Consider the following 25,364-nt stretch of genomic DNA (forward strand, 5'->3'; position numbering starts at 1 on the left):
TTCCACGTATCTTAGTCTCTGGTTTTTTGGTTTTTGGGTCTTTTGTTTGTTTGTTTGTTTTTGTGTGGTTTTGTTTGTTTGTTTGTTTTGAGGTGGCATCTCACTCTGTCACCCAGGCTGGAGTGCAGTGGCACGATGTCAGTGCAACCTCCGCCTCCTGGGTTCAAGTGATCCTCCCACCTCAGCGTCCCAAGTAGCTGGGATTACAGGCACCCGCCATCACACCCAGCTAGTTTTTGTATTTTTAGTAGAGATGGGATTTTACCATGTTGGCCAGGCTGGTCTCGAACTTCTGACCTCATGTGATCCGCCTGCCTTAGCCTCCCAAAGTGTTGGAATCACAGGCATGAGCCACCACGCCCAACCTGGATTTTTGGTTTTTCAAAAAATTTTTTGTAGAGATGGAGTTGTGCCATGTTGCCCAGGCTGGTCTTGAGTTCCTGAGCTCAGGTAATCCTCTTGCCTTGGCCTCCCAGAGTGCTGGGATTATAGGCATGAGCCACTGTGCCCAGCCAGAGCCTCAGTTTTTGTTTTTTTTTATCTGCCGAGTAGACCTGCTAAGCTCAGACAGATCAACTACTTGAGCATTTGAAATGTTAAGTGTTCAGGTCTCAAGGAAATGATAGGTTTATGAAACACACACACGCTCTCTCTCTCTCCCCTCTCCCCTCTCCCCCACTTTTCTTCTCTCTCTTTTCTCCTCTTTCTCTCTCTCTGTCTTGGGCTGCAAGCAGGCCTGAGAGTGAGCCTTCAGGTCTCTGGCAGCAGAAGGATGTCCCTGCCCTGCCCCTAGCCCCCGCCCCCCACACACAGGATACCAGCGGAACTTACGCGATCCTCCGGCTCTGCGTGCTGCTGAAGCCTGCGAAGGAGGCGCTCCGGCCCACAACCCCCGCGGCCCCTGTGTCCCCGGGTGACAGGAACCGCAGCCTCACCGACATGGTGGTCACCTGCAGGGAGAGAACAAGGGGATCAGCCTGGCACCACCACACAGTGAGTGCTGCCTGCAGGTTGGCCACCTTCCACCACCACCTCCAGGCCTCACAATGGTACCAGATAGTGGTGGCAGCTGGTACTGTGCCCAGCTCACGGATGAGCAAACTGAGGTCCTGTAAGGTTAGGGGACCTGCTGGGGAACAACGGTGGGAACGGAATTCAAACCCAGGTGTCTGTACTCTGTACTCTGAGCTCAGGTCCTTAATGCCGGGCCATGCTGCCTCCCAGAGCAGGGGACAGCGCCTCCTGAACAGCCTCTCCCCGCTCAGCTACTCCTCTCCCCTCCTCCAGCCCTCCCTGAGCACCTAATGCAGGTGGACTCTGCAAGGCAGGCCAAGTCCCCCCACCCTCAAGGGCCCCGGCTCAGCAGGGAGGCCCACCCACCGCTGAACAGTTACAAGCAGAGTCGGTGTTGGAGTGATGGGGGTGCCCAGGGGGCATCTGACCCCGCAGCGGAGAGGCACCCAAGAGCTGAGGAGGAAGGCTGAGGTGGAGTGAAGGGAAGGGTGTCTGAGGCCAAGGGAATAGCCGGGACAAAGTCCAGGATGCATGAGGGGACTTGGTGTCATCCAGAAACAGCAAGACACTCAGTGGGCTAAAGATGAGGTCAGAGGGCCCGGTGAGGTGGCTCATGCCTATAATCCCAGCACTTTGGGAGACCGAGGTGGGCGGATCATGTTGAGGTTGGGAGTTCAAGACCAGCCTGACCAATATGGAGAAACTCTGTCTCTACTAAAAATACAAAATTAGCTGGGTGTGGTGGTGCATGCCTGTAATCCTAGCTACTCAGGAGGCTGAGGCAGGAGAATTGCTTCAACCCGGGAGGCAGAGGTTATGGCGAGCTGAGATCGCGCCATTGCACTCCAGACTGGGGAACAAGAGCAAAACTCAGTCTTTAAAAAAAAAAAAAAAGATGAGGTTAGAGAGGCTGACAGGGCTGAGGTCCCGAGGGGCCTTGGTAGCCCCAAGGAGGGGCTTGGCCTTACAATGGGGCACAGGTGACCGGGAGCCATGGGAGGGCTTTGAGCAGGGGGTGACAAAGCGCAATTCACATGAAGCCTGGCTGCTGGCATCGAGGGCTGCTTCCACTCCCATCCCTTGCCCTGTCTCCAACCTGTCCTGCAATGGGGTCAAGTCCCAGCCCTGGCCACCTTCTCTTTTTTCCAAACCATCTCTAGATTAGGAAAATGCCACCCTATCCCTTGAGAATATAGATCAGCGTCTTCCAGCACGGGCAGCTGGAAAGTTCTCTTTCATATCTAACCTACATCTCTGCCGCTACAGTTTTAGACTTTGCTCCTTCGCCAGGGTGGTGTTAACTCAAGGATTCAAGGGGCCCCACTGCCCAGACCAAAGCTACAGAAAAGCTCCAGTCCACCGGCCCTCATATTCCTGCACGATGAGACCCCCATATTCCAACATCCCTTTCCCCCAGCAGGCAAGTCCACCCGCCACACCTTTGCTCACATGGGGGCCTCGGCCTGGAAAACTTCCTTTATCAAGCTACATCTGCCCAGCATCTACTATTGCACCTCCCGGCAGATCCGTGCCACCCCCACAAGCCTCCTCCTCCCATACGCCCCCCATCCAATAACCCCACGTGTGCTGTACATGGGAAAGCTTGGCAGCAAATAGGGTGGGCCTGGGCTCAGATCCCAGCTGTGCCACTCACAGGCTCTGGGCCTCAGTGATCACAAGAGTAAAATGGGAATTCAGAAAGGACCTCCCGCGGAGACTGCTGGAAGGACCAAGCAGAGCATGTACTGAGAGCCCACAGTGTGCAAGAGACACGTTGGAAGAGCTGGCTGTCTCTGTGCAATTTGCTAAGACCCCGCCCTGCAGGTGAGCCAGGTGAGCCAGGTGACCCAGATGAGCCAGGTGACCCAGGGAGAGCGAGCAGCTTCTAGCCCTGATGGAAGGTGGCAAGCATTTGCTGACCACTCACTGTGTGGCAAGCCTGGTGGCCCACGAGTGGCTACGAATCCATGAACCGCTATGAATCCATCACCAGCAGTGCTGTGTACAGATGGGGAAGTTGAGGCATCATTCATCAAGTGGACTAAGCTGGCCTTGCACTAAATGCTTTGTGTAAATTATGAAATCATTACAACCCTCTAAAGAGCAGGAGCTTTTGATGACCTAATTTCATAGATGAGGAAACCGAGGCTCAGACAGGTGACAAGACTAGCCTGGAGACTCCAGCAGGGAGCCTGAGCACTGGGTTTAGAACCCGACGATGTCCAGTGTCAGAGCTTGTTATTGTGCATGGTCTTACCTGTGGTCAGGAGTCCCTTGCGCTGGGGCCCCCCATGCCGTAGAGAGGTCCCCCACATAGCCCCTGCCTGTGCTGTGCTGAGCCAGTTTGTACCAGCTCACAAGAGTCAACTGGGCTGGGCGCAGTGACCTCGCACCTGTAATCCCAGCACTTTGGGAGGCCGAGGCGGGCAGACTGCCTAAGCTCAGGAATTCAAGATCAGCCTGGGCTATGTGGTGAAACCCTGTCTACTAAAATACAAAAAATTAGCCAGGCTTGGTGGCAGGAGCCTTTAATCCCAGCTATTCGGGAGGCTGAGGCAGGAGAATCGCTTGAACCCAGGAGGTAGAGGTTGCAGTGAGCTGAGATCACGCCACTGCACTCCAGCCTGGACAACAGAGCAAGACTCTGACTCAAAAAAAGAAAGAAAAGAAAACAGTCAACTGTTAAATGTTCAGGAATTTTGTGAGCCTGTTGACATCACGCTGGTGATTGGAAATCAGCCGCAGTAGGAGCATTTACACCCCGGAACGGAACGGCATATTCTACAAGTTAGGTCTTTCTGTCTGCTGGTCGTTAAACGTTAATGAGCTCCTCACTGCTATTACCCTGATCAGCACCTATGCAGGGGCGGGGAAGCTGCTCAAACTGCTTGATCCCCCCGCCAAGCCAGGCAAGGGAACAGAGGGAGTAGGGAGGGAGTTCCCAAAGTGAGCAGTTGGGATGTGGACTCCGGAGCCAGCCTGGGGACTGAGCTGGAAGGGCCTCCCCACGCCTCTCTCTGCACCTCCTGGTCAGAAGCTTTCTGGGCCGTTCCTGGAACTTCACCGCAGTCACTGCACTTCAAGGTCAGAGAGGAGGACACTTGCTAAGCAGTTCCTCCCCATTCAACGCTCAGAACAAGCCCTGGGTTCTCCCGCTCAGAGTGAGAGAGAGGAGGACGAAGGAGCAGAACTAAGCTCAGTGCAGAACTGACCGCCTGCCGCGGGCCCGTCACCCACAGCTCTGGGGCGGGTCGGTGGCCCCATTTTTCATTTGAGGAAAGAAAGGCTCTGCGAGGTGAGAGGCTACTCAGAGACACATATTTCTTTCTTTCCTTCCTTCCTTTCTTTTCTTTTCTTTCTTTTTTGTAGATAGGGTCTGGCTCTGTTGCCAGGCTGGAGGGCAGTGGCACAATCTCAGCTCACTGCAACCTCCACCCCCTGGGCTCAAGCCATCCTCCCACGTCAGCCTTCAAGTGTCTGGGACTACAGGCGCACGCCACCACACCCGGCTAATTTTTGCATTTATTGTAGAGACAGGGTTTCGCCATGTAGTCCAGGCTGTTCTCCAACTTCTGAGCTCAAGCGATCCGCCTACCTCAGCTTCCCAAAGTGCTGGGATTATAGGCGTGAGCCACCACACCTGACCAGAACACATATTTTTCAAACTGAAGTCTAGCTCTTCCTTCTTTCACGTGCCATTGCCACATGGATTGGCTTCCTGGCTAAACCCTCCTCATCTTCCAGCCCAGATGCCCCCTCCCCCAGGAAGCCTTCCTGGACACCTCCCCACTCCCAGATGTGTCTGGTGTTTCCTCTGGGCACCCCTGACTTCCTCTGTTACAGTGGACTGTGAATGGTGACTCCTCTATCTCCCCATCCTAGACAGGGAGCTCCCTGCGGGCAGGGACCAGGTGCATGGAAGATCCATAACACATCTTTATTGAACCAGAAGACAATGAAGGAAAGGCTGACACTGCTTCCCCTACTTTGCCAGGCTGTGCAGCTCGAGAGGAAGGTTCTGGAATAATAACAGTAATAATAATAATAATTACCACTACATGCTAGACTATAAGGCAAAGATGAACAAAAGTTTTCTGTAAAAAGTAAAATAGTAAGGCCGGACACAGTGGCTCACACCTGTAATCCCAGCACTTTGGGAGGCCGAGGTTGGTGGATCACCTGAGGCCAGGAGTTTGAGACCAGCCTGGCCAACATGGTGAAACTCCATCTCTACTAAAAATATAAAAATTAGGCAGGCATGGTGGTGCATGCTTGTTAATCCCAGCTACTCAGGAGGCTGAGGCAGGAGAATTGCTTGAACCTGGGAGGCAGAGGTTGCAGTGAGCTGAGACCGCACCACTGCACTCCAGCCTGGACAACAGAGCAAGACTCTGTCTCAAAAAAAAAAAAAAAGAAAGAAAGAAAGAAAGAAAAGAAAAAAAGAAAAGAAAAGAAAACCCAGATAGTACATATTTTCAGTTTTCAGGCCAGACAGTTTCTGTCACAACTCCTGTAATTCCAGCACTTTGAGAGGCTAAGGTGGGCGGATCACTTGAGCCCAGGAGTTCGAGACCAGCCTGGGTCTCATAGTGAGACCCCATCTCTACCAAAAATACAAAAATTACCCAGGTGTGGTGGTGCGCACCTGTAGTCCCAGCTACTGGGGAGGCTGAGGTGGGAGGATCACTGGAGACTTCCCAGAAAGTCGAGGCTGCAGGTAGCTGAGGCGGCATCGCTGCACTCCAGCCTGGCTGACAGAGTGAGACCCTGTCTCAAAAGAAAGGAAGGAAGGAAAGAAGGAAAGGAAGAAAGGAAGGAAACTGAGGTTCAGAGAGGATGGAGAGGAGTCCTCTGAGGTCACACAGGAAGGAAATGCCAGAGCTGGAGCTGAACCTGGGCGCGCGGACCCCAAAGCCTGGCCTCGGGACTAGGCTGCGCTTGCTCCAGCAGCTCTGCTGAGGACACGCCCCCCGTCCCAGGAGCCAGACCTCCTCCAGGAGGGAAGAGGCCCCAGACTGGAAATAGGATTGGGAGGGGGACCTGCCAAGCTAGAAAGATAGCCCTGGGTGGTGGCCGAGAAAAATCAAGCCCAACATCCTTTGGCTTCGGGGTCTTGCAGCCTCAGCCCCAGTGGGCTCCTTGGGGCCTGCCGACAGCTCAGTTGCGCCCTCTCCTGGCTGGGCCTGGTGGGGCTGATCCCATGTCATTGACTGTTGGAGTCCAGCTGCGCTGTTTCTTGCAGTAAAAGAAACAGACTTCCCCCTGGATGATTGGGGATGGGATGGCCAGGCTGAGACCCAGAATCTCAGGAGCCTTCAGCGGGCAGGTCCTGGCAAGCCCAGTTTGTCACCTGTGACCAAGAGTGACATTCCTGATGTTTAAGCACTGCCACAGCAGGGAGCAGAGGCTGGGTATGGAGCAGGGTCTAGAAGACCCTGTCCCCTCCCACCAGGTCTCTCCCCTCCGCTGCAGGGACTGGCATTAACCCTTTAGCTACTGGATTGTGGGCAGGTCTAGGAGGTGTCTGGGGAGGCATCGGGAAAAGAGGAGGGATACTCTGGTGGCTTAGGGCAGCCCTGGGTAACTGGCACTCTGCAGGCAGAAGAGACAAGGCAGAGACCCTGCTGAGCCCCAGGACAGAGGAGGGAGGCACAGAATTCATGCAGTTCCCAAACCTTTGGTGGCAGACAGCACGGCCTCTTCCACTCGGCGTACCTCGTTGCTTGTCTCTGGCCTGGCACCCAGGCCTGCACACGTAGACCTGAGGTGGTTCAGACCTAGCTGGTGTGCGTGGGGAGAGGAAGCCAGCTGCTCCCAGACACTGCGGACTGTCCTGGGCCTCCGTCCCCAAGGTGTGGCTGGAGGAAGCCAAGCCCACTCCTGCTAAATCTGTCCTGCTCACTGCTGGCCAAAGCTGCCCTGCGTCCCCTCCCCATCCCGCCCGCCAGAGGGAACCTGCAATTTCACCTCATTTAGAGGTAAATCATCTAAATTTAACGTCATGGGCTTTCGGGGCTGGGTGGCTTTTATGCCTGAGTCCCTCACTTAGGGCTCTTTTTTATATACTCAAATGCCAGTCAGGGCTTAGTTTGCTTATAGGAGTTTCCAAAATAGCTCCTTTGGTTTCGCATGGAAGGAAATGGCAAAATAGCCCAGGAAGAGGAATGTGAGTTTACACAGAAGACAGACGCGTCCGAGGAGGCTGCTCTGGGAACCAGTTTGCCTGTTCAGAGGGGGCCGAGAAAGCGTGGAGTCCAAGAGTCCAACTCGCTCATTTTACCGATGGCAAGACACCACTTGCTTGGGCCCCCGAATGGTGCCTACAAGAGCCAGAAGGACCCAAACTCCTCCTCCCTGCCAACGCACAGGCTCAGCCGGAACCCCGTCCAGGCCTTTGCCCCTGCTGTGCCCTCTGCCTGGCACACTCCTCCTTTCCTCCAGGTCTTCCATGCCACTCCCTCCCAGCCTGCAGGCCTCACGCCCAAGGCCACCTCCGCAGAGAGGTCCTCCCGGACTCCTTTGGCTAACTTGGCCTCGCCCCTCACCCATATCCTACAAATAACTCATCATGGTTCTGAATTGTCTTATTCATCAGTTAATCAAATATCCTTCTCAAGAATCTTAGCTCCAGGGCGCAGGGAGTTTTTCTGTCTTTTTTTAACAAATTGGGGGCTGGGTACATGCCTGTAATTATGGACTCACACCTGTAATCCCAACACTTTGGGAGACTGAGTCAGGAGGATCACCTGAGGTCAAGAGTTTGAGATCAGTCTGGCCAACATGGTGAAACCCCATCTCTATTAAAAATGCAAAAATTAGCCTGGCATGGTGGGGGGCATCTGTAGTCCCAGCTACTTAGGAGGCTGAGGAAGGAGAAACACTTGTATCCAGGAGGCGGAGGTTGCAGTGAGCCGAGATCGCACCATTGCCCTCCAGCCTGGGCAACAAGAGCGAAACTCCATCTCAAAAAATATATATATTTTTGGAAGGCCAAGTGCAGTGGTTCATGCCTGTAACGCCGGCACTTGAATCGCATGAACCTGGGAGGTGGAGGTTGAAGTGGGTCAGCTCATGGCCACTGCACTCCAGCCTGGGTGACAAAGCAAGACTTCATCTCAAAAAAAAAAACACCAAAAAACAAAATAAAAATAATTTTTTGTAGAGATGGGTCTTGCTATGTTGCCCGGGCTAGTCTCAAACTCCTGGCCTCAAGCCACCCACATAGTGTGAGCCACCATGCCCAGCCTGCTTGTTTTTAAAGAGTATATTTAAATGAAAAGAGAGACAAATTTGAAGGACCCTTGGTTTAAACAGAGCAGGTTGGAACCACCCTCAGGGCAGCCCGTGGTCCTGGCTCTGCTGCGCTCCAGAACCACCTCGAACCAGGAGGGGACACCCAAGGTGTCTCTCTGCAGAGGACAGTGGCCTGAAGGATACACAGCCAATGAGTGCCGATTTCTGATTTCAGAGAAGAACAAGCAACTCCTTGAGAAGCCCCACTGTCCCCTGCGGTCCACTGTCCCAGGATTGCAGGCAAAGGGACGCCTTCTGACCGCAGACCAGTCAACAGCGGGCACGGAAGTGAGGAGCCGGGTCCAGGGAGGCGCTTCCCTCTGTTTATTGGTGTACAGCCCTGGGTCCCAGCTCACTCCACTGGGGTTTTCCCAGATAAAGATGACTCAGGAATTTCTGTGAACTATGCAGAGGGCGTTTTAATTCAGATGGCCTCATCACTGCCCTGTCACCACTCCCACCAGCCATGCCAGGGTTCGGCCAGGGGTCACCTTGAAGACAAAGTCTCTCTTTGGGAAAGAAGCCTCTTGAGGCCACTGTGGGGGTGGCTGTGTCGGGTTGCCAGGTGGGAAGGCGGCTGGGGCCTGCCCAGGCTGGATAAGAGAGCATGGGGTCGGGGGTAAAGCAAGATAAAGATGGGGTGGCAGGAGGGAGTGGGAGAGCTGGGCCTCCAAGAAGCGCTGGCTGGCTTGGGAATCCCATCTCAAACGCGCCCCACCCTGGTCTCCGGCTGCAGGAGCAGTGAGTGATAAGGATGGGGACAGGCAAGAGGGACTGAGATGAGGCGAGAGCAACTGGGGCCTGCAGAGAGACCCCGACACTGAGGGAGCGAGGTGTCCTGGTGGTCACTGTTCCAGGCCAAGTACCTTTGATTGTCAAAAACTGGAAACAGGCCGGGTGCGGTGGCTCACGCCTGTAATCCCAGCACTTTGGGAGGCCTAGGCAGGCGGATCACCTAAGGTCGAGAGTTCGAGAGCAGCCTGACCAACATGGAGAAACCCCATCTCTACTAAAAATGCAAAATTAACGGGGCATAGTGACGCATGCCAGTAATCCCAGCTACTCAGGAGAACTGAGGCAGGAGAATCACTTGAACCAGGGAAGTGGAGGTTGCAGTGAGCAGAGCTTGTGCCATTGCACTCGAGCCTGGGCAACAAGAGCGAAACTCCAAGTCAAAAAAAAAAAGCCTGTAGTCCCAGCTACCTGGGAGGCTGAGGCAGAGGAGCACTTGAGCCCAGGAATTTGAGGCCAGCTTGGGCAACACAGAGAGTCAAAACTAAATAAATAAAATACAGGTAACGTGCTTGTGGTGCAGGTGTGTGTTCGCCTGACCTACATCCCACGAGTGACTGAGGGACACGGGATGGGGCTCTCCGACAGAAGCTCTCCTCTGGAATTGGTTATGGGAGGGTCCCTGGACCTCAGCAAGTGACACTTGGCTGTGGGGGCTGTCCTGTGTGTTCAGCAGTGTCCTCACACCAGAAGCACACCCGTGACAGCCTGGCACGTCTCCAGACACACCACACGTCCCTGTGCTAAAGCCATCTCTTCGGATCTGGGCTGGAGCATTTATTATGGTGGCTTAGGCATAATTTTCCGTGGGCGAAATGAGTAGTATTGAAGACACTATGGTATTTGGTTGGCTACAGTATTGCTCAGGCACCTTCCCCTCACACTAACAGCTGTGGGACTCCGGCAGATCACACAGCCTGACACCTGCAGAGGGGCCCTGGGTTTGCAGCTTCCACAGGGCCTCTGCCACTCCAGCCGTGACACACACACTTGCTGTCACCAGCCTAGGATATGGACAAAGCCTGTAGGTGTGGGACCAAGGACATGAGCTTGGAGGAACTGGCTGGATTCCTCAGACTTTGGGGCCTGTTTGCCCAAGCAGAGCCGAGACCTGCCTGAGATCTGCCTCCATTGCAACCCTGGCCTGGTAGCACGGCTGCCAGGGGAGAGACAGGTGAAGGGCTACCTCCCCTTTCCATACAAAATTAAGTAAACGAGAATAGCCTGAGCTTGATGAACACACGCACCCGTCAGGCTCAGCTTCACACGGGGAGGATGTAGATTCAAACCCAGGTGGGCTGAACTCCGAATCGCACCTTGGCCAACCACTGGTCACTGGAGGGAACTGCCCCCAACCCTCTGTCATCTCAGGGACACAGACCCTGTCCCCCTCCACAGGGCTGGACATCAGAGTAGCTTCCCTCCCCAAACAGCCAAAAAGACAAAGAAAGACTTCCACTCCCTGCTGCTGTCCTGGGAGAAGACTGAGGTTCCCTTTTGGAGTGGCTGGAGTGAGCTCTCCACCATTAGACGCACAGGCCCATGCATGGGCCCATGAATATGTGTGAATTACTTCTAAGATCAGAAGAAAGAAAAATGATTTTTTATTTTTTCGAGACAGAGTTTTGCTCTTGTTGCCCAGGCTGGAGTAAAATGGTGTGGTCTCAGCTCATTGCAACCTCTACATCCCAGGTTCAAGAGATTCTCCTGCCTCAGCCTCCCAAGTAGCTGAGATTATAGGCACATGCCACCATGCCCAGCTGATTTTTGTATTTTTAGTAGAGACGGGGGTTTCATCATGTTGGCCAGGATGGTCTCGATCTCTTGACCTTGTGATCTGCCTACCTCGGTCTCCCAAAGTGCTGGGATTACAGGCGTGAGCCACCGGGTGGCCCCACTTCCCTCTTTTACATTTGGCTACTACTCTTAGGGGTGGGCCTTTGTTTACTTTGCATTTTCCTGATTCCTAATGAGATTAAGCACATTTCCTTAGGTTTACCAGCTTCCCAATCTCCTCTTCTGGGAATTATCAGTTTGTATTCCTTTGTCCAGTTATCTGACATTTGACCTCTTCTTGTTTCCTGGGAGCCACTGATAAATCCTAGATAACCATCCTTTCTCAGTTTTCTCCTACTCCCTCACTGTTTAATATTAAATTGTTCTCTCTCTCTCTCTCTGTGTGTGTGTGTGTGTGTGTGTGTGTGTGTGTGTGTGTGTGTGTCTGTGAGATAGAAGCTTTAAATACTTATGTGGCTAAATCTGTCACGGTTTTCCTTCTGTGTTTTAGAGTTTGGAAACTGCTTTCTCCGTCTCTAATATTAAGTTGCTAATCTGTTAACCACTGAAGTCTAATTCCCTGGGGGAGAAGCCTGTCTTCCCAGCCAGGCTGCAAAGACCTCCAGGGCATGGCTCCATCTGTCCCCTGGAGAAGGCCTTGGTCAAGAGATTCCAGTGCTCCTCAGAAATATCCTGAGTCTGTCCCCTCCTTCCCACCTCCACCCCTGCTCCCTAGGACCAATCCCTGCCTCCTCCTTCCCTTCTGCCCCAAATGAATACTACACTGATTTTTTTAAAAATCAGGGGCCGAATGTGGTGCCTCATGCTTTAATCCCAGCACTTTAGGAGGCCAAGGGCAGGCGGATCGCCTGATGTCAGGAGTTCGAGACTAGCCTGACCAACATGGAGAAAATTCCATCTCTACTAAAAATACAAAAATTAGGTGGGTGTGGTGGCATGCGCCTGTAATCCCAGCTACTAGGGAGGCTGAGGCAGAAGAATTGCTTGAACAAGGACCCGGGAGGTGGAGATTGCAGTGGGTTGAGATAGCACCACTGCGCTCCAGCCTGGGCTACAGAGCGAGGCTCCATACCCACCCCCTGACCCCCACAAAAAAAAAGAGGTAAGGGGGTGGAGTGAATGGGGACTACCTTAGAAGGGCCTTGTAGGTGGACGAGGTGCAGGGCCATAGCCTAAGGGCACAGGGAACCCTGTAGGCATGTGCAGTTCAAGCCCATCCCACCCAGCTGGGGTCCATCCCCGCCACACCTGACCATTTGCCTAACCTAGATCCTTCCTGTCCTGCATTTTCTGCAGCATCCGGAGCCCAGGACTGCTGAGTCAACCCTCTGGAACGCCCACAGCTCTCCGCAGGCCTGCTGAGCCGGCCCTGGGACTCCCGCACAGCCTCGTGAGTGGGTGGAGCCGGGTCTGTTTGCTAGTGGAGGCTGCTAACAGCACAGGAAGTGGTCAAGGGTTCAACAAGAGATGAGCCATCTGGTCCTCCAGAAGTAAACAGTTTACAAGAGACACATCAAGCCGGCCTGCTGTTCTGGTTTTTCTTCTGACAGTGAAATATGCAGTTTCTTTTGCATCCTGGTGCCTGTTAGAGAGGGAGACTGTCCCAGGCACTCAGACCCCAGCTCAAGCGCCTCCCTGGGGCAGGAATGTGTCTGTGTAGGGAAGCAGGAAAACTCAGATTTTTTTTCACATCTGCTTTGTTCCATTCCCAGGACTGAGCAACTGTATGTATGTATGTATGTACGTATGTATGTATGTACGTATGTATGTACATATGTATATATGTATGTGTTTATAGACAAGGTCTCCCCATGCCGCCTAGGCTGGAGTGCAGTGGCGCGATCAGAGCTCACTGCAACCTCAACTTCCCGGGCTCTAGTGATCCTCCTGCCTCATCCTCCTGAGTAGCTGGGACCATAGGTGTGCACACAATTCCATGACAGAGGAATTTTTGTATTTTTGGTTAGAGACAGGGTTTTGCGATGTTGCTCGGTCTGGTCTCAAACTCCTTTTTTTTTTTTTTTTTTGAGACGGAGTTTTGCTCATTTTGCCCAGGCTGGATGGAGTGCAGTCACACTATCTCGGCTCACTGTAACCTCCTCCGCCTCCCAGGTTCAAGCGATTCTCCTACCTCCCAAGTAGCTGGGATTACAGGAATGCACCACCACACACGGCTAATTTTTTGTATTTTTAGTAGAGATGGGGTTTCACCATGTTGGTCAACTGGTCTCGAACTCCAGACCTCAGGTGATCCACCTGCCTCGGCCTCCCAAAGTGCTGGGATTACAGGCGTGAGCCACCATGAAACTCCTGAGCTCAATCTATTCACCCTCCTGGGCCTCCCAAAGTGCTGAGATTACAGGTGGGAGCCACTGTACCTGGCCCAGGCCTGAGACTTTAAGTCAGATGGTTGACCTACATCCTGAGGAGAGTGGATTTCCTCCCAAAGGAACAGACTTATTTTCTAGAACCCAAAGCCTTGAATTTCAAGAACCTTCAGACTTAAATCCATTTCCTGTTAGAAGTAGACCCCTCCTGGTCTTCCCAGGTATTGCAGCCCTGCTCTACTAGCCACTATAAATGCCCACAAAAGGAAGAGGGGCTCCATTCCTGAAGTTCAGAGTGGAGTCAGTAGATTCACTCAAGCATGTGAGATATGTATGTGGCCTAACAGCCTGAAATAAACAGCTTGTGCTGGGATTGTAATTCTAGAGTTTCCAAAAGTGTTGCAAAACATTCCAGGCAGACACTAGAGTTTGTGTACTGCAAGCTGTTTATCAATTAATTTCTTCTTTGCCAAACATTCTTACTTGGGTCTACTGGGAGATGATTTTGTTGAGACTGCATCTCCAGTTCTGTAATGAAGATCACCAGGGAAAGAAGGCTTGCTTCACAGAGGCTCATAATACAGGAAATGTGGCTAACATAGGTAGTTCCCATAAAGAAAAGGATAGTACTAACTTTTGAGCTCATGTGAAAAAGAAAAGTGGGCCAGGTGCAATGGCTCACACCTGTAATCCCAGCACTTTGGGAGGCCAAGGCGGCCAGATCACTTGAGGTCAGGAGTTCGAGACCAGGCTGGCCAACATGGTGAAATCCCATCTCTACTAAAGATACAAAAATTAGCCAGGCATGGTGGCAGGCACCTGTAATCCCACCTACTTGGGAGGCTGAGGCAGGAGAACCATTTGAACCTGGGAGGGGGAGGTTGCAGTGAACTGAGATTGTGTCACTGCACTCCAGCCTGGGCAAGAAGAGTGAAACTCCATCTCAAGAAAAAAAAAAAAAAGAAGGGCCAGGCAGGGTGGCACACGCCTGTAATCCCAGCACTTTGGGAGGCTGAGGCAGGCAGATCACAAGGTTAAGAGATCGAGACCATCCTGGCCAACATGGCAAAACCTCTTTCTACTAAAAATATGAAATTAGCTGGGCATGGTGTCACGTGCCTGTAGCCCCAACTACTCAGGAGGCTGAGGCAAGAGAATCGCTCGAACCAGGGACACAGAGGTTGCAGTGAGCCAAGATCGCGCCACTGTACTCCAGCCTGGTGACAGAGCGAGACTCCGTCTCAAAAAAAAAAAAAAAAAGAAAAAGAAAAGTGACATCTGGAGACTAAGATTTTGGGACTCTTTGCAGACATTCCAATATCCCATGAGATTCACACCCACAGACTCACACAGACGTGAGCATAGGCCTTGGAGTCAACACAAGTTCAAGTCTAGCCTTTGCCTCATTCTCACTATGTGACCTTGGACAAGTCACTTATCCTCTTTGAGCCTCCAGTTTCTCATCTATACATTGGAAGCCACTTAAATTATGTTATGGTTACTTTCAGTTGCTAGGACTTGCTCTTTCTCTCTTCATTAAAAGGAAAACACAAAATATAACTTAAAGCTTATCCTACCACTTTGTGCTGCTAAGGTTAAAATCTAGGGTAGTAGCCTGGTGCGGTGGCTCACACCTGTAATCCCAGCACTTTGGGAGGCCCAGGCAGGCGGATCACCTGAGGTCAGGAGTTCAAGACCAGTTTGGCCAACATGGCAAAACCCTGTCTCTACTAAGAATACAAAAATTAGCTGGGCATGGTGGTGGGCACCTGTAATCAATCTCAGCTACTCAAGAGGCTGAGGCAGGAGAACTGCTTGAATCTGGGAGGTGGAGGTTGCAGTGAGCTGAGATTGTGCAACTGCACTCCAGCCTGGGTGACAGAGAGAGACTCTGTCTCAAAAAAGAAAAGAAAGAAGAGGAAAGAAAAGAAAAAAGAAATCACCAAATCAGTGAGCCCTCTCTATACCCACAAGCACAGCCTCGACCGGAGTCCTGACTGCTGGGCAAACAGCTCAGTCCCCTGGGAGACGGCACTGCATGTATGCTAGTGAGGGTCATCATCAAAAAGACAGACCACAGCAAGTGCTGGAGACGATGTGGGGCAGCTGGAACCCTGGTGCACTGCTGGTGACATGGAAAATGGCACAGCTGCTTTGGAAAACAGCTTGGCAGTTCCTCAGATGGTTAAGTATGAAATTAAGCAAATGGTTAAGTTATATATGACCTAGCAGTTCCACTCCTAAGTATACATCCAAGAGGAATGTCAACATATGTCCACGCAAAACCCGTACACAGATGTTCAGAGCAGCCAGCGTTATTCATAGTAGCCAGGAAGTAAAATCAACTCAAACGGTTATCAGCTGATGAGTGGGTCAACAAAATGTGGGACAGCCATGCAAAGGGACACTATCTGGCCGTATGAAAGGAACCAAGCGCTGATGCATGCTGCAAGACAGATGAACCTCGAACACAGTGTGCTAAGTGAAAGAAGCAGCCACAGCAACCACAGAGTGTATGACTCCATTGATATGCAAGTCCAGAGAGGCAAATCCATAGAGACAGAAAGTGTATCAGTCATTGCCAGGGGGTGGGGGAGGGGAGAATGGGAGTCATTACTAATAGGTATGAGGTTTTGAGGTTTCTTTTTTTTTGAGACAGAGTTTTGCTCTTGTTGCCCAGGCTGGAGTGCAATGGTGGGATCTTGGCTCACCGCAACCTCCGCCTCCTGGGTTCAAGCAATTCTCCTGCCTCAGCCTCCCAAGTAGCTGGGATTACAGGCGTATGCCACCATGCCTGGCTAATTTTTTGTATTTTTAGTAGAGACGGGGTTTCTCCATGTTGGTCAAGCCTGTCTTGAACTCCCAACCTCAGATGATCCACCCACCTCTGCCTCTCAAAGTGCTGGGATTACAGACGTGAGCCACCGCGTCTGGCCAGGTATGAGGTTTCTTTCTGGGTAAAACTGCTCTGGATTTAGATAGTGGTAATGGTTGCACAGCTTTGTGAATATGCCAAAAAACAAAAACAAAAAGCCCTAAATTGTATCTTTTTTTTTGAGACAGAGTCTTACTTTGTTGCCCCAGGCTGGAGTGCAGTGGCACAATCTTGGCTCACTGCAACCTCTGCCTCCTGGGTTCAAGCGCTTCTCCTGCCTCTGCTTCTGGAGTAGCTTGGATTACAGGTTCATGCCACCACACTTGACTAATTTTTTTTTTTTTTTGAGACAGGGTCTCTCTCTGTTGTCCAGGCTGGAGTGCAGTGGTGCCATCTCAGCTCTGCCTCCTGGGTTCAAGCAATTCTCCTACGTTAGCCTCCCAAGTAGGTGGGACTGCAGGCATGCACCACCACACTCGGCTACATTTTACATTTTTTGGGGGGTAAGAGACAGGGTTTTGCCATGCCGCCCAGGCTGGTCTCAAACTCCTGGACTCGAGCAATCTACCCACCTTGGCCTCCAAAGTACGGGGTTACGGGCATGAGCCATCGTGCCTGGCCTCTACAAAATGAAAATAAAAATTAGCTGGATGTAGTGGTGTGTGCCTATAGTTCCATCTACTCAAGAGGCTGAGGTGAAATGATCCCTTGAGACTGGGAGGTTGAGGTCACCATGACCTATGATCAGCCACTGTACTCCAGCCTGTGTGACAAAGTGAAACCCTGACTCGAAAAAAAAAAAGTCCTGACTGCTATTTACTAGCTCATGACCTTCCCCAGGTGAACTGGCCTGTCTGAGCCCCCAATTCCCCATCTGTAAAAAAGGATCTTGACAGCAGTAGTTAATAACTCTCTGCGGGTTTGCTGAGACCACATCAGACAATGTGAGAAAGCTCTTGCCCCTGAGCTGTTGTGCTCAATAAATGGAAGATGTAGAATTCATATTGGGATCAGTCGCTGGGCCAGTATAAATTTGGGGTGGTCTCTCACGGGCCCACCTCATCCAGCTCCTCTGCTCCCTCACACACACACTGCGGGGCTGAAATTTCCCAGAATCCTCCTGCCAATCACCTTCCTCTCAAAATGTGCAGCGGCCATTGCCTATCCTTGTCCTTTTACCCGCTGTCTGACCTCACGCTGCTCCCTGCAGCTGAAACACCCCGTTTGTCCTTCCTGGCAGATCTGTCTTGGCCTTGACCTCCAGCGAGCCCCAGCAGCACCTCATCTGGACAGCTTCCTGTGACCCATCAGAGCCACAGGGAGCAGCTGTCCCCTTCCAGGGGCGCTTAAAGGGAGGTGCTGATCGCAGGCAGAGGCTGTCACCTCCCCAGCCAGGCTCTGAGCAACTTGGGAGAAGGGTTCTATCTTATTTCATTCATTTATCACCTTCACAATTTTTCCCATATTTGAGTACCGCCTGTATTATACATTACTTAATATTTTTCTTTAAATCAACCCACTTTTCAAAAAATAAGTGTATTTTTAAAATTTTAATTATTTATTTATTTATTCATTTTTGAGACGGAGTCTTGCTCTGTCATCCAGGCTGGAGTGCAGTGGGGCAATCTGCAGGCTCTGCCTCCTGGGTTCAAGCGATTTTCCTGTCTCAGCCACCCGAGTAGCTGGGATTACAGGCACCTGCCACCACACCTGGATAATTTTTGTATTTTTAGTAGACGGGGTTTTACCATATTGGCCAGGCTGATCTTGAACTCCTGATCTCAGGTGATCTGCCCACCTCAGCCTTCCAAAGTGCTGGGATCACAGACGTGAGCCACCGTGCCCAGCCTATTTTATCTTTTGAGACAGGGTTTCACTCTGTTATCCAAACTAGAGTGCAGTGGCATGATCATAGCTCACTGCTGCCTCCACCTCCTGGGCTCAAGCAATCCTCCTGCCCTAGTCTCTTGAGTAGCTGGGACTACAAGCATGCACCACCACACTCAGCTAATTGTTTTGATTTTTAAGTAGAGACAAGATCTCACTGTGTTACCCAGGCTGGTCTTGAATGCCCAAGTTCAAGCGATCCTCCCGTCTCAGTCTCCCAAAATGCTGGGATTACAAGTATGAGCCTCTGCACCTATCCCTTAAGCGCATTTTTTTTTATATAAAGTACATTTGAGGCTGGGTGTGGTGGCTCACGCCTGTAATCCCAGCACTTTTGGAGGCCAAGACAGGTGGATCCCCTGAGGTGAGGAGTTTGAGATCAGCCTGGCCAACATGGTAAAACCCTGTCTTTACTAAAAATGCAAAAAATCAGCCAGGTGTGATGGTGGGCACCTGTAATCCCAGCTACTCAGGAGGCTGAGGCAGGAGAATCACTTGAACCTGGGAGGTGGAGGTTGCAGTGAGCCGAGATAGCACCATGGCACTCCAGCCTGGGCTACAGAAGCGAAAATCTGTCTCAAAAAAGTAAAAAAATAAAAATAAGGTACACTTGAATCATTACTATAACAAAGTGACAGCATCATTTGACATCACTGACAACATAGACAATAACTGCAAAAATATTCCCAGTGAACACAAAACCATGCTCGAGTCCAAGCAGACACCCTGGCCTGCTAAGCCTCTGAGCGTTCGAGGGGCCAACAGCAGGTCTTAGCACAACCTGAGAGATATATACACAACAGGGGTGCATGTTGTCCAGGCTGGTCTCGAACTCGTGGACTCAGGCATTCCACCCACCTGGGATTTCTCACCGGCATAAACAGGACTGAAAAATCATTGAAAAGGGATTTGTGTGACCCAGGGGTCACTGTTGTTCAATGCGCTCCCTCATCTTCTGCAGGTTGGGACTTCAGTATACCCTCTCCTGAGGCCTTTCCTGGCCCCTTATCCGTAAGGGTGACCACTGGGTCCCCTGTCTCCCAATTCCCCCTTCCTGCTTTTGCTCTTCAGTGTTTAATATCATCCAACATTCCGTACATGACCTTGTCCTTGTCTGGTATCTGTCACCCCAACTAGAAGTGCTAGGAGGCAAGTGCTAGGAAGCAGGGTTTTTAATTTATTTTTTTTTTTTCAGATGAAATTTCTCTCTTGTCACCCAGGCTGGAGTACAGTGGCGCAATCTTGGCTCACTGCAACCTCTGCCTGCGGGTTCAAGCAGTTCTCCTGCTTCAGCCTCCTGAGTAGCTGGGACTAAAGGTGCCCCCCACCACACCCCGCTAATTTTTGTATTTTTAGTATAGACGGGGTTTCACTATGTTGGCCAGCCTGGTCTAGAACTCCTGACCTCGTGGTCCTCCCAGGAGGCAGAGTTTTTGTCTGTGTGGTTCACTGCTAAGTTCCCAGCACTAGGAGGAGAGGACCTAACACATAGGAGGCACTCAACAAACATCCGTGAATGAATGAACGGAAGGACGGAAGAATCTGCATCTCCAGTGGCTTTGTCCTCTCTTATATCAGCTTTGTTCTACTTCTCACACTTAAGAGGTGATTCAATTAACCATTGGTTTTTTTGCGTGTAATTGATTTTGTTTTTTTGGAGACGGGATCCCAATCTTTTGCCCAGGCTGGTGTGCAATGGCGCCATCACCACTCACTGCAGCCTCAACTTCCCAAACTCAGGTGATTCTCCCGCCTCAGCTTCCCGAGTAGCTGGGACTGCAGGCGAGCACCACCACACGAGCTGATTTTTGTATTTTCAGCAGAGATGGGGTTTCACCATGTTGCCGAGGCTGGTCTCAAACTCTTGGCCTCAAGCCATCCATTCTCCTGACTTGGCCCCTCAAAGTGCTGGGATTACGGGCATGAGCCACCACACGCGGCCAACCCTTGTTGAGTGAGCAAGTAAATGAATGAATCGATGAATTTCTCCCTGGGTAGTGAAGCTCCCGGTTTTTGAGGTAACCCAGACTTTTCATTTGTATGTTTCCTGAGTCCCCGACTGGAAATTCTTCCTGCGTATTGTCTCCAGGACTAAGAGAATGGAGCCTTTTGCCAGGAAGAAGTTGAGTCTTCAGGCCTCCAGTTTGGATTAAATAGTGGTTTTACAGGGAAAAAAAAAAAAGTCAGAAACCCCCAGAAGTTGTGAGGAGCTGAGAGGGAGTGGGAAGAGGATTCCCCAGGGACAAGCTCCTCCTTGCCCCCCTGCCCAGCACCCCAGGGGCACACTGCCCAGTGGGTGAAAGCAGCCAGACACACGGGCTCGTTGCAGTTACCAGGCAATGTTAAGTGTATCAAGATGGGCGTGCTGACGCCAGCCGCTCCGAGTGGATCTGGAATGAATTGGGGGGTTGTTAAGATTGCCGACTTAAGCCTCTTCTCACAGGAAAAATATTTATTTCACTGAGCTCTGCTTTTTGGAAAGCTGCGCCTGTAACAGTCTGCATCGCTCTAGCAGAGTTTTGGCTACTGCTGGGTTCTGTCTCTCTCCTGTTTCAGCTGGCGTGGGGTGTGTGTGTGTGTGTGTGTGTGTGTGCTTGTGCGTCCACAGCACACCCTCCCATTATTAAGCAATCAGCCAAAAGACTCAGCCAGGACACTCTGCTCTTCTTTAACCAGAAAAAGAATGAACACGAACTGAGCTCGTGGCATGAAGCACGAGACCTTCATGTTTTATCTTCGAAGATGCCTGCTTGAAAGTAGCAATTGTTTCATTCTTTCCCTTTTTATCTAGTAAATTGCTCCCTCTACCTTCTCCCGGTTTGGGAAAAAAATACAGACAAGTATGAAGAGAAAGTAAAAATCACTCCGATGGGCAGGCTCGATGCAGACTGGTTCTTTCCTTTCCGTTTTTTTTTTTTTTTTTTTTTTTTTTTTTTTGAGACGGAGTCTCACTCTGTTGCCCAGGCTGGAGTGCAATGGTGCGATCTCGGCTCACTGCAGTCTCTGCCTCCTGGGTTCCAGCGATTCTCCTGCCTCAGCCTCCTGAGTAGCTGGAATTACCGGCCTGCGCCACCATGCCCGGCTAATTTTTATATTTTTAATAGACACGGGGTTTCACCATGTTGGTCAGGCTGTCCTTTCCTTTTCTACTCTTTGGAGTCAAGGGGCCTGGGTTTAAATCCCAGCTCTGCCACTTGCTGGCTGTGTAACCCTGAGAATCATGTCACCACTAGGAACCTCTGTTTCCTCATCTGTAAAATGGTGTAATAACAGTGCCCACCTCTTCGATTGTTCGGAGAAATAAACAAGAGAAAGTATATACAGAGCTTAGTGAAGGTTCAGCAGCGGTAAATGCAAATGGTACCTACTTTATGGGAGAAATATATACAATTTTTGTATCTTCATTTTCATAAAACAGTAGAATGTATACAGTTTCCTGTTTCACTATTCTCATAAACTTTTTTTTAGAGTCAGAGTCTCGCTGTGTTGCCCAGGCTGGCCTCAAACTCCTGTCTGTGCTCAAATGATCCTCCTACCTCAGCCTCCTGAGTAGCTGGGATTACAGGCACATTCCCCCACCCCAGCTCATAAGCATTTTTAATGACTGCAAAATAGTCCATTGGGGGCCCATTCCTACATTAGTTTTTAAACCATTTCCTATGGATGGAAATAGAGGTTGCTTCCACAATATGATGAAGATTGCTGTGATAAACATCTCTAGATTCAAATCTTGGTCTATGTTTGAGCATCTGTCTTTAGGATGAATTCTCAGAAGTTAAATTATTGGTCAAATAGTATGGTAACTTGCAAGAGCCTTGATGTATCATACTTAGCACTGCAAGTTGCTTTATAGAAAGATTACCTACAGATGTGTATGAGCAAACCCTACGGCCAAGCAAGGTGGCTCATGCCTGTAATCCCAACACTTTGGGAGGTCAAGGTGGGAAGATCACTTGAGCCTGGGAGTTCAGCCCTGGCAACATAGTGAGACCCCGACTCTCCACAGACACAAAAAGAGAGGCTGGATGTGGTAGTTCCTACCTGTAATCCCAGGACTTTAGGAGGCCTAGGTGGACAGATCACTTGAGGTCAGGAGTTTGAGACCAGCCTGGCCAACGTGGTGAAACCTCATCTCTACTGAAAACACAAAAATTAGCCGGGCATGGTGGCACATGTCTGTAATCCCAGCTACTCTGGAGTCTGAGGCAGGAGAATTGCTTGAACCTGGGAGGTGGAAGTTGCAGTGAGCCAAGATCGCAGCACTACACTCTAGCCTGGGCAACAGAGCGAGACTCTGTCTCAAAAGAGAGAGAGAGAGAAAGGCAGAGAGAGAGAGAGAGAGAATCCATCTTACACATCCCAGCTGCATTGAAGAGTATTACCTTTTAGTTGTTGTTAATTTGACAGGCAAAATGGCATCTCATTTTAAAATCTGCATTTAAAAAATATCATCCAGTATTTTTCTTTTATTTTTTTATTTTTGAGACAGAGTCTCGCTCTGTTACCCAGGCTGGAGTGCAGTGGCACAATCTCGGCTCACTGCAACCTTTGCCTCCTGGGTTCAAGCAATTCTGTCTCAGCCTCCCAAGTAGCTGGGACTACAAGCGCCTGCCACCACACCCAGCTAATTTTTGTATTTTTAGTAGAGATGGGGTTTCACCATATTGGTAAGGCTGGTCTTGAACTCCTGACCTCAGTTGATCAACCTGCCTCGGCCTCCCAAACTGCTGGGATTACAGGGGTGAGGCGCCACGCCCAGTGCACCCAGTATTTTTTTTAATACTGGTTTTATTGGTTACAATGTGTTGAGTTTTTATTGTATGCTAAGCATAGGGTAAATATCTTTTTCTTTCTTTTTTTTTTTTTTTTAGAGACAGGGTCTTGCCTGTTGCCCAGGCTGGAGTGCAGTGGTGCGATCATACCTCACTACAGCCTCGAACTCCTGGGCTCAAGGGATCCTTCTGTATCAGCCTCCCTCTTAAGTAGCTAGGACTACAGGTGTACAACTATGCCTGGCTAATTAAAAAAAAATTTTAGTACTAGGGCCTCCGTATGTTGCCCAGGTTAGTCTCAAACTCCTGGGCTCAAGTTATCCTCCTACCTCGGCCTCCCAAAGTGCTGGGATTACAGGTGTGAGACACCATACCCAGCCTCCATAAAATGTCTTAATCAAACTTCTGGATATACCCAAAAGAAGCAAAAGCAGGGACTCTAACAGATATTTGGACACCTATGTTCACAGCCATATTATTCATCACAGCCAAAAGCTGGAAGGGACCCAAACGTCCACTGATAGATGAATAGACAAAATGTGGTATGTATATATGCATGAAATATTACTCAGCCTTAAAAAGGAAGAAAAGTTTGACCCATAGACAAGATGGATGAGCCATGAAGCCATTATGCTAAGAGAATAAGCCCATCACATTATAAGCTTTATCAGAAGAGAGTAAAAAAATAAAAAAGAAGAAAAAAGAAAAGAAAAAAAGGAGAATAAACCCATCACAAAAGGACAAGTATTGTATGATTCCTTTTATGTGAGGTTGCTAGAGTACTCAAATGCAGAGACAGAAATCAGAATGGTTGGACTGGGCAAGGTGGCTCACACCTGTAATCCCAGCACTTTGGGAGGCCAAGGTGGGAGGATCACTTGAGCTGAGGAGTTTGAAACCTGCCTGGGAAACAGAGTGAGATCCCATCTCTATAAAATAAAACTTTAAAAAAAAATTAGCCAGCTGTAGTGGTGTATGCCTTCCACTCAGGGGCTGAGGTGAGCGGATTGATTAGACTCGAGGTCAAGCTTACAGTGAGCTGTGATCTTCCCACTGCTCTGCAGCTTGGGAAACAGAACGAGATTCTGTCTCAAAAACAAAACAAAACAAAACAAAATTCTAATCAATCTATATTTATTTATTTTTTAAATTTTCCCTCACCATGTTACCGAAATTCTAATCAATCTTTATGTTTTTTTCTTTTCTTTCTTTTTTTCTTTCTTTCTTTCTTTTTTTTTTTTTTGAGATGCGGTGTCTCTCTGTCGTCAGTCTGGAGTGCAATGGCGCAATCTCGGCTCACCACAACCTCTGCCTCCTGGGTTCAAGCGATTCTCCTGCCTCAGCCTCCTGAGTAGCTGGGACTACATGTGCCTGCCACCACACCCAGCTAATTTTTGCATTTGTAGTAGAGATGGGGTTTCACCATCTTGCCCAGGATGGTCTCAATCTCTTGACCTCATGAGCCACCCGCCTCAGTCTCCTAAAGTGCTGGGATTACAGGCATGAGCCACCTCGCCCAGCCATGTTATTTTACAAGATGTTATCATTATCCTCCATCCTTTAAAAGATGATGAAATACTAAAAAGCTCGGAGAGGTGAAACATGCTCCTAGAGTCACACGGTTTATAAATGGCAAAGACACGTTTAGATGCCAGGTCTTACTCTTCCAGGCTACATTACCCTGCAAGAATTCCAGCGGACCTGGGGAGTAAAGGGGAGGTAACCCAAGCTCACGGTAGCAGATGGAGTTAGCCAGTGTGCAGTGCCAAACGGAACTGTTGGCACTGAAAGCTCAGAGTTCAGTTCTAAATTTATCCTCTCTGACCTTATTGTGGGTTCTAAATTTGGCCAAACAAGTTCTTCCAGACCAGTTAGTGACGTGGGTACATTGTTTTGAAGATAAAACCCTTTTCCTGGTATGAAAGTAAAAATAATAATAATAATAATGCAGTGTTTGCTTGTAGAAGCCATCCCTCTGCTGGTTCACGGCCATCTGAAAACGATTCTGGGGTTTCCACCTGATGCTAGACACATGTGCTTGTTGGCCGATTTCTTGGGGGCAGTGATTAAAACCATTTCCTGAACCCAAGTCTGAATTCCTCCTCCTGAATGAACCAGAAACAAAATATCAGGAAATATCCAGGCATAAAAATTCTAACCAAGGCCGGGCACAGTGGCTCACGACTGTAATCCCAGAACTTCAGGAGGCTGAGGTGGGTGGATCACCTGAGGTCAGGAGTTAAAGACCAGCCTGACTAACATGGCAAAACTCCATCTCTACTAAAAATACAAAATTAGCTGGACTGTGGTGGCGGGCACCTGTAATCCCAGCTACTCGGGAGGCTGAGGTAGGAGAATCGCTTGAACCCGGGAGGTGGAGGTTGCAGTGAGCCGAGATCACATCATTGCACTCCAGCCTGGGCAACAAGAGTGAAACTCCGTCTCAAAGAAAAAAAAAAATTCTTACCAGAACCAAACTTAAAATTCTCCCCAAATTACAAATTAAAACCAAAATAAGCCTCTTTAGGTGGTCTCCAGGCCAGGGAGGCATTATGGGGTCCTTGGAGACTCACCGAGACCTGACTTCTTTGGGAAGGTATTGGGGTG

General features: G+C 50.1%; 1 protein-coding gene across 4 annotated transcripts in view; it reads right to left on the minus strand.

The window, feature by feature from the left end:
• Positions 1 to 25,364, minus strand: part of RIPOR3 (RIPOR family member 3) — a 99,578-nt gene that overhangs the window by 44,318 nt on the left and 29,896 nt on the right. For all 4 annotated transcript variants that reach the window (XM_012467442.3, XM_064382516.1, XM_012467445.3 and 1 more), the window contains one exon: positions 832 to 950. In XM_012467442.3, coding sequence (XP_012322865.1) covers positions 832 to 950 — 119 coding nt within the window. The remainder of the gene's footprint in view (positions 1 to 831; positions 951 to 25,364) is intronic.

Source organism: Aotus nancymaae, unplaced genomic scaffold (assembly GCF_030222135.1).
Source record: "Aotus nancymaae isolate 86718 unplaced genomic scaffold, 86718_ANA_hifiasm-v0.15.2.pri h1tg000029l, whole genome shotgun sequence".
Lineage (NCBI taxonomy): Eukaryota > Metazoa > Chordata > Mammalia > Primates > Aotidae > Aotus > Aotus nancymaae.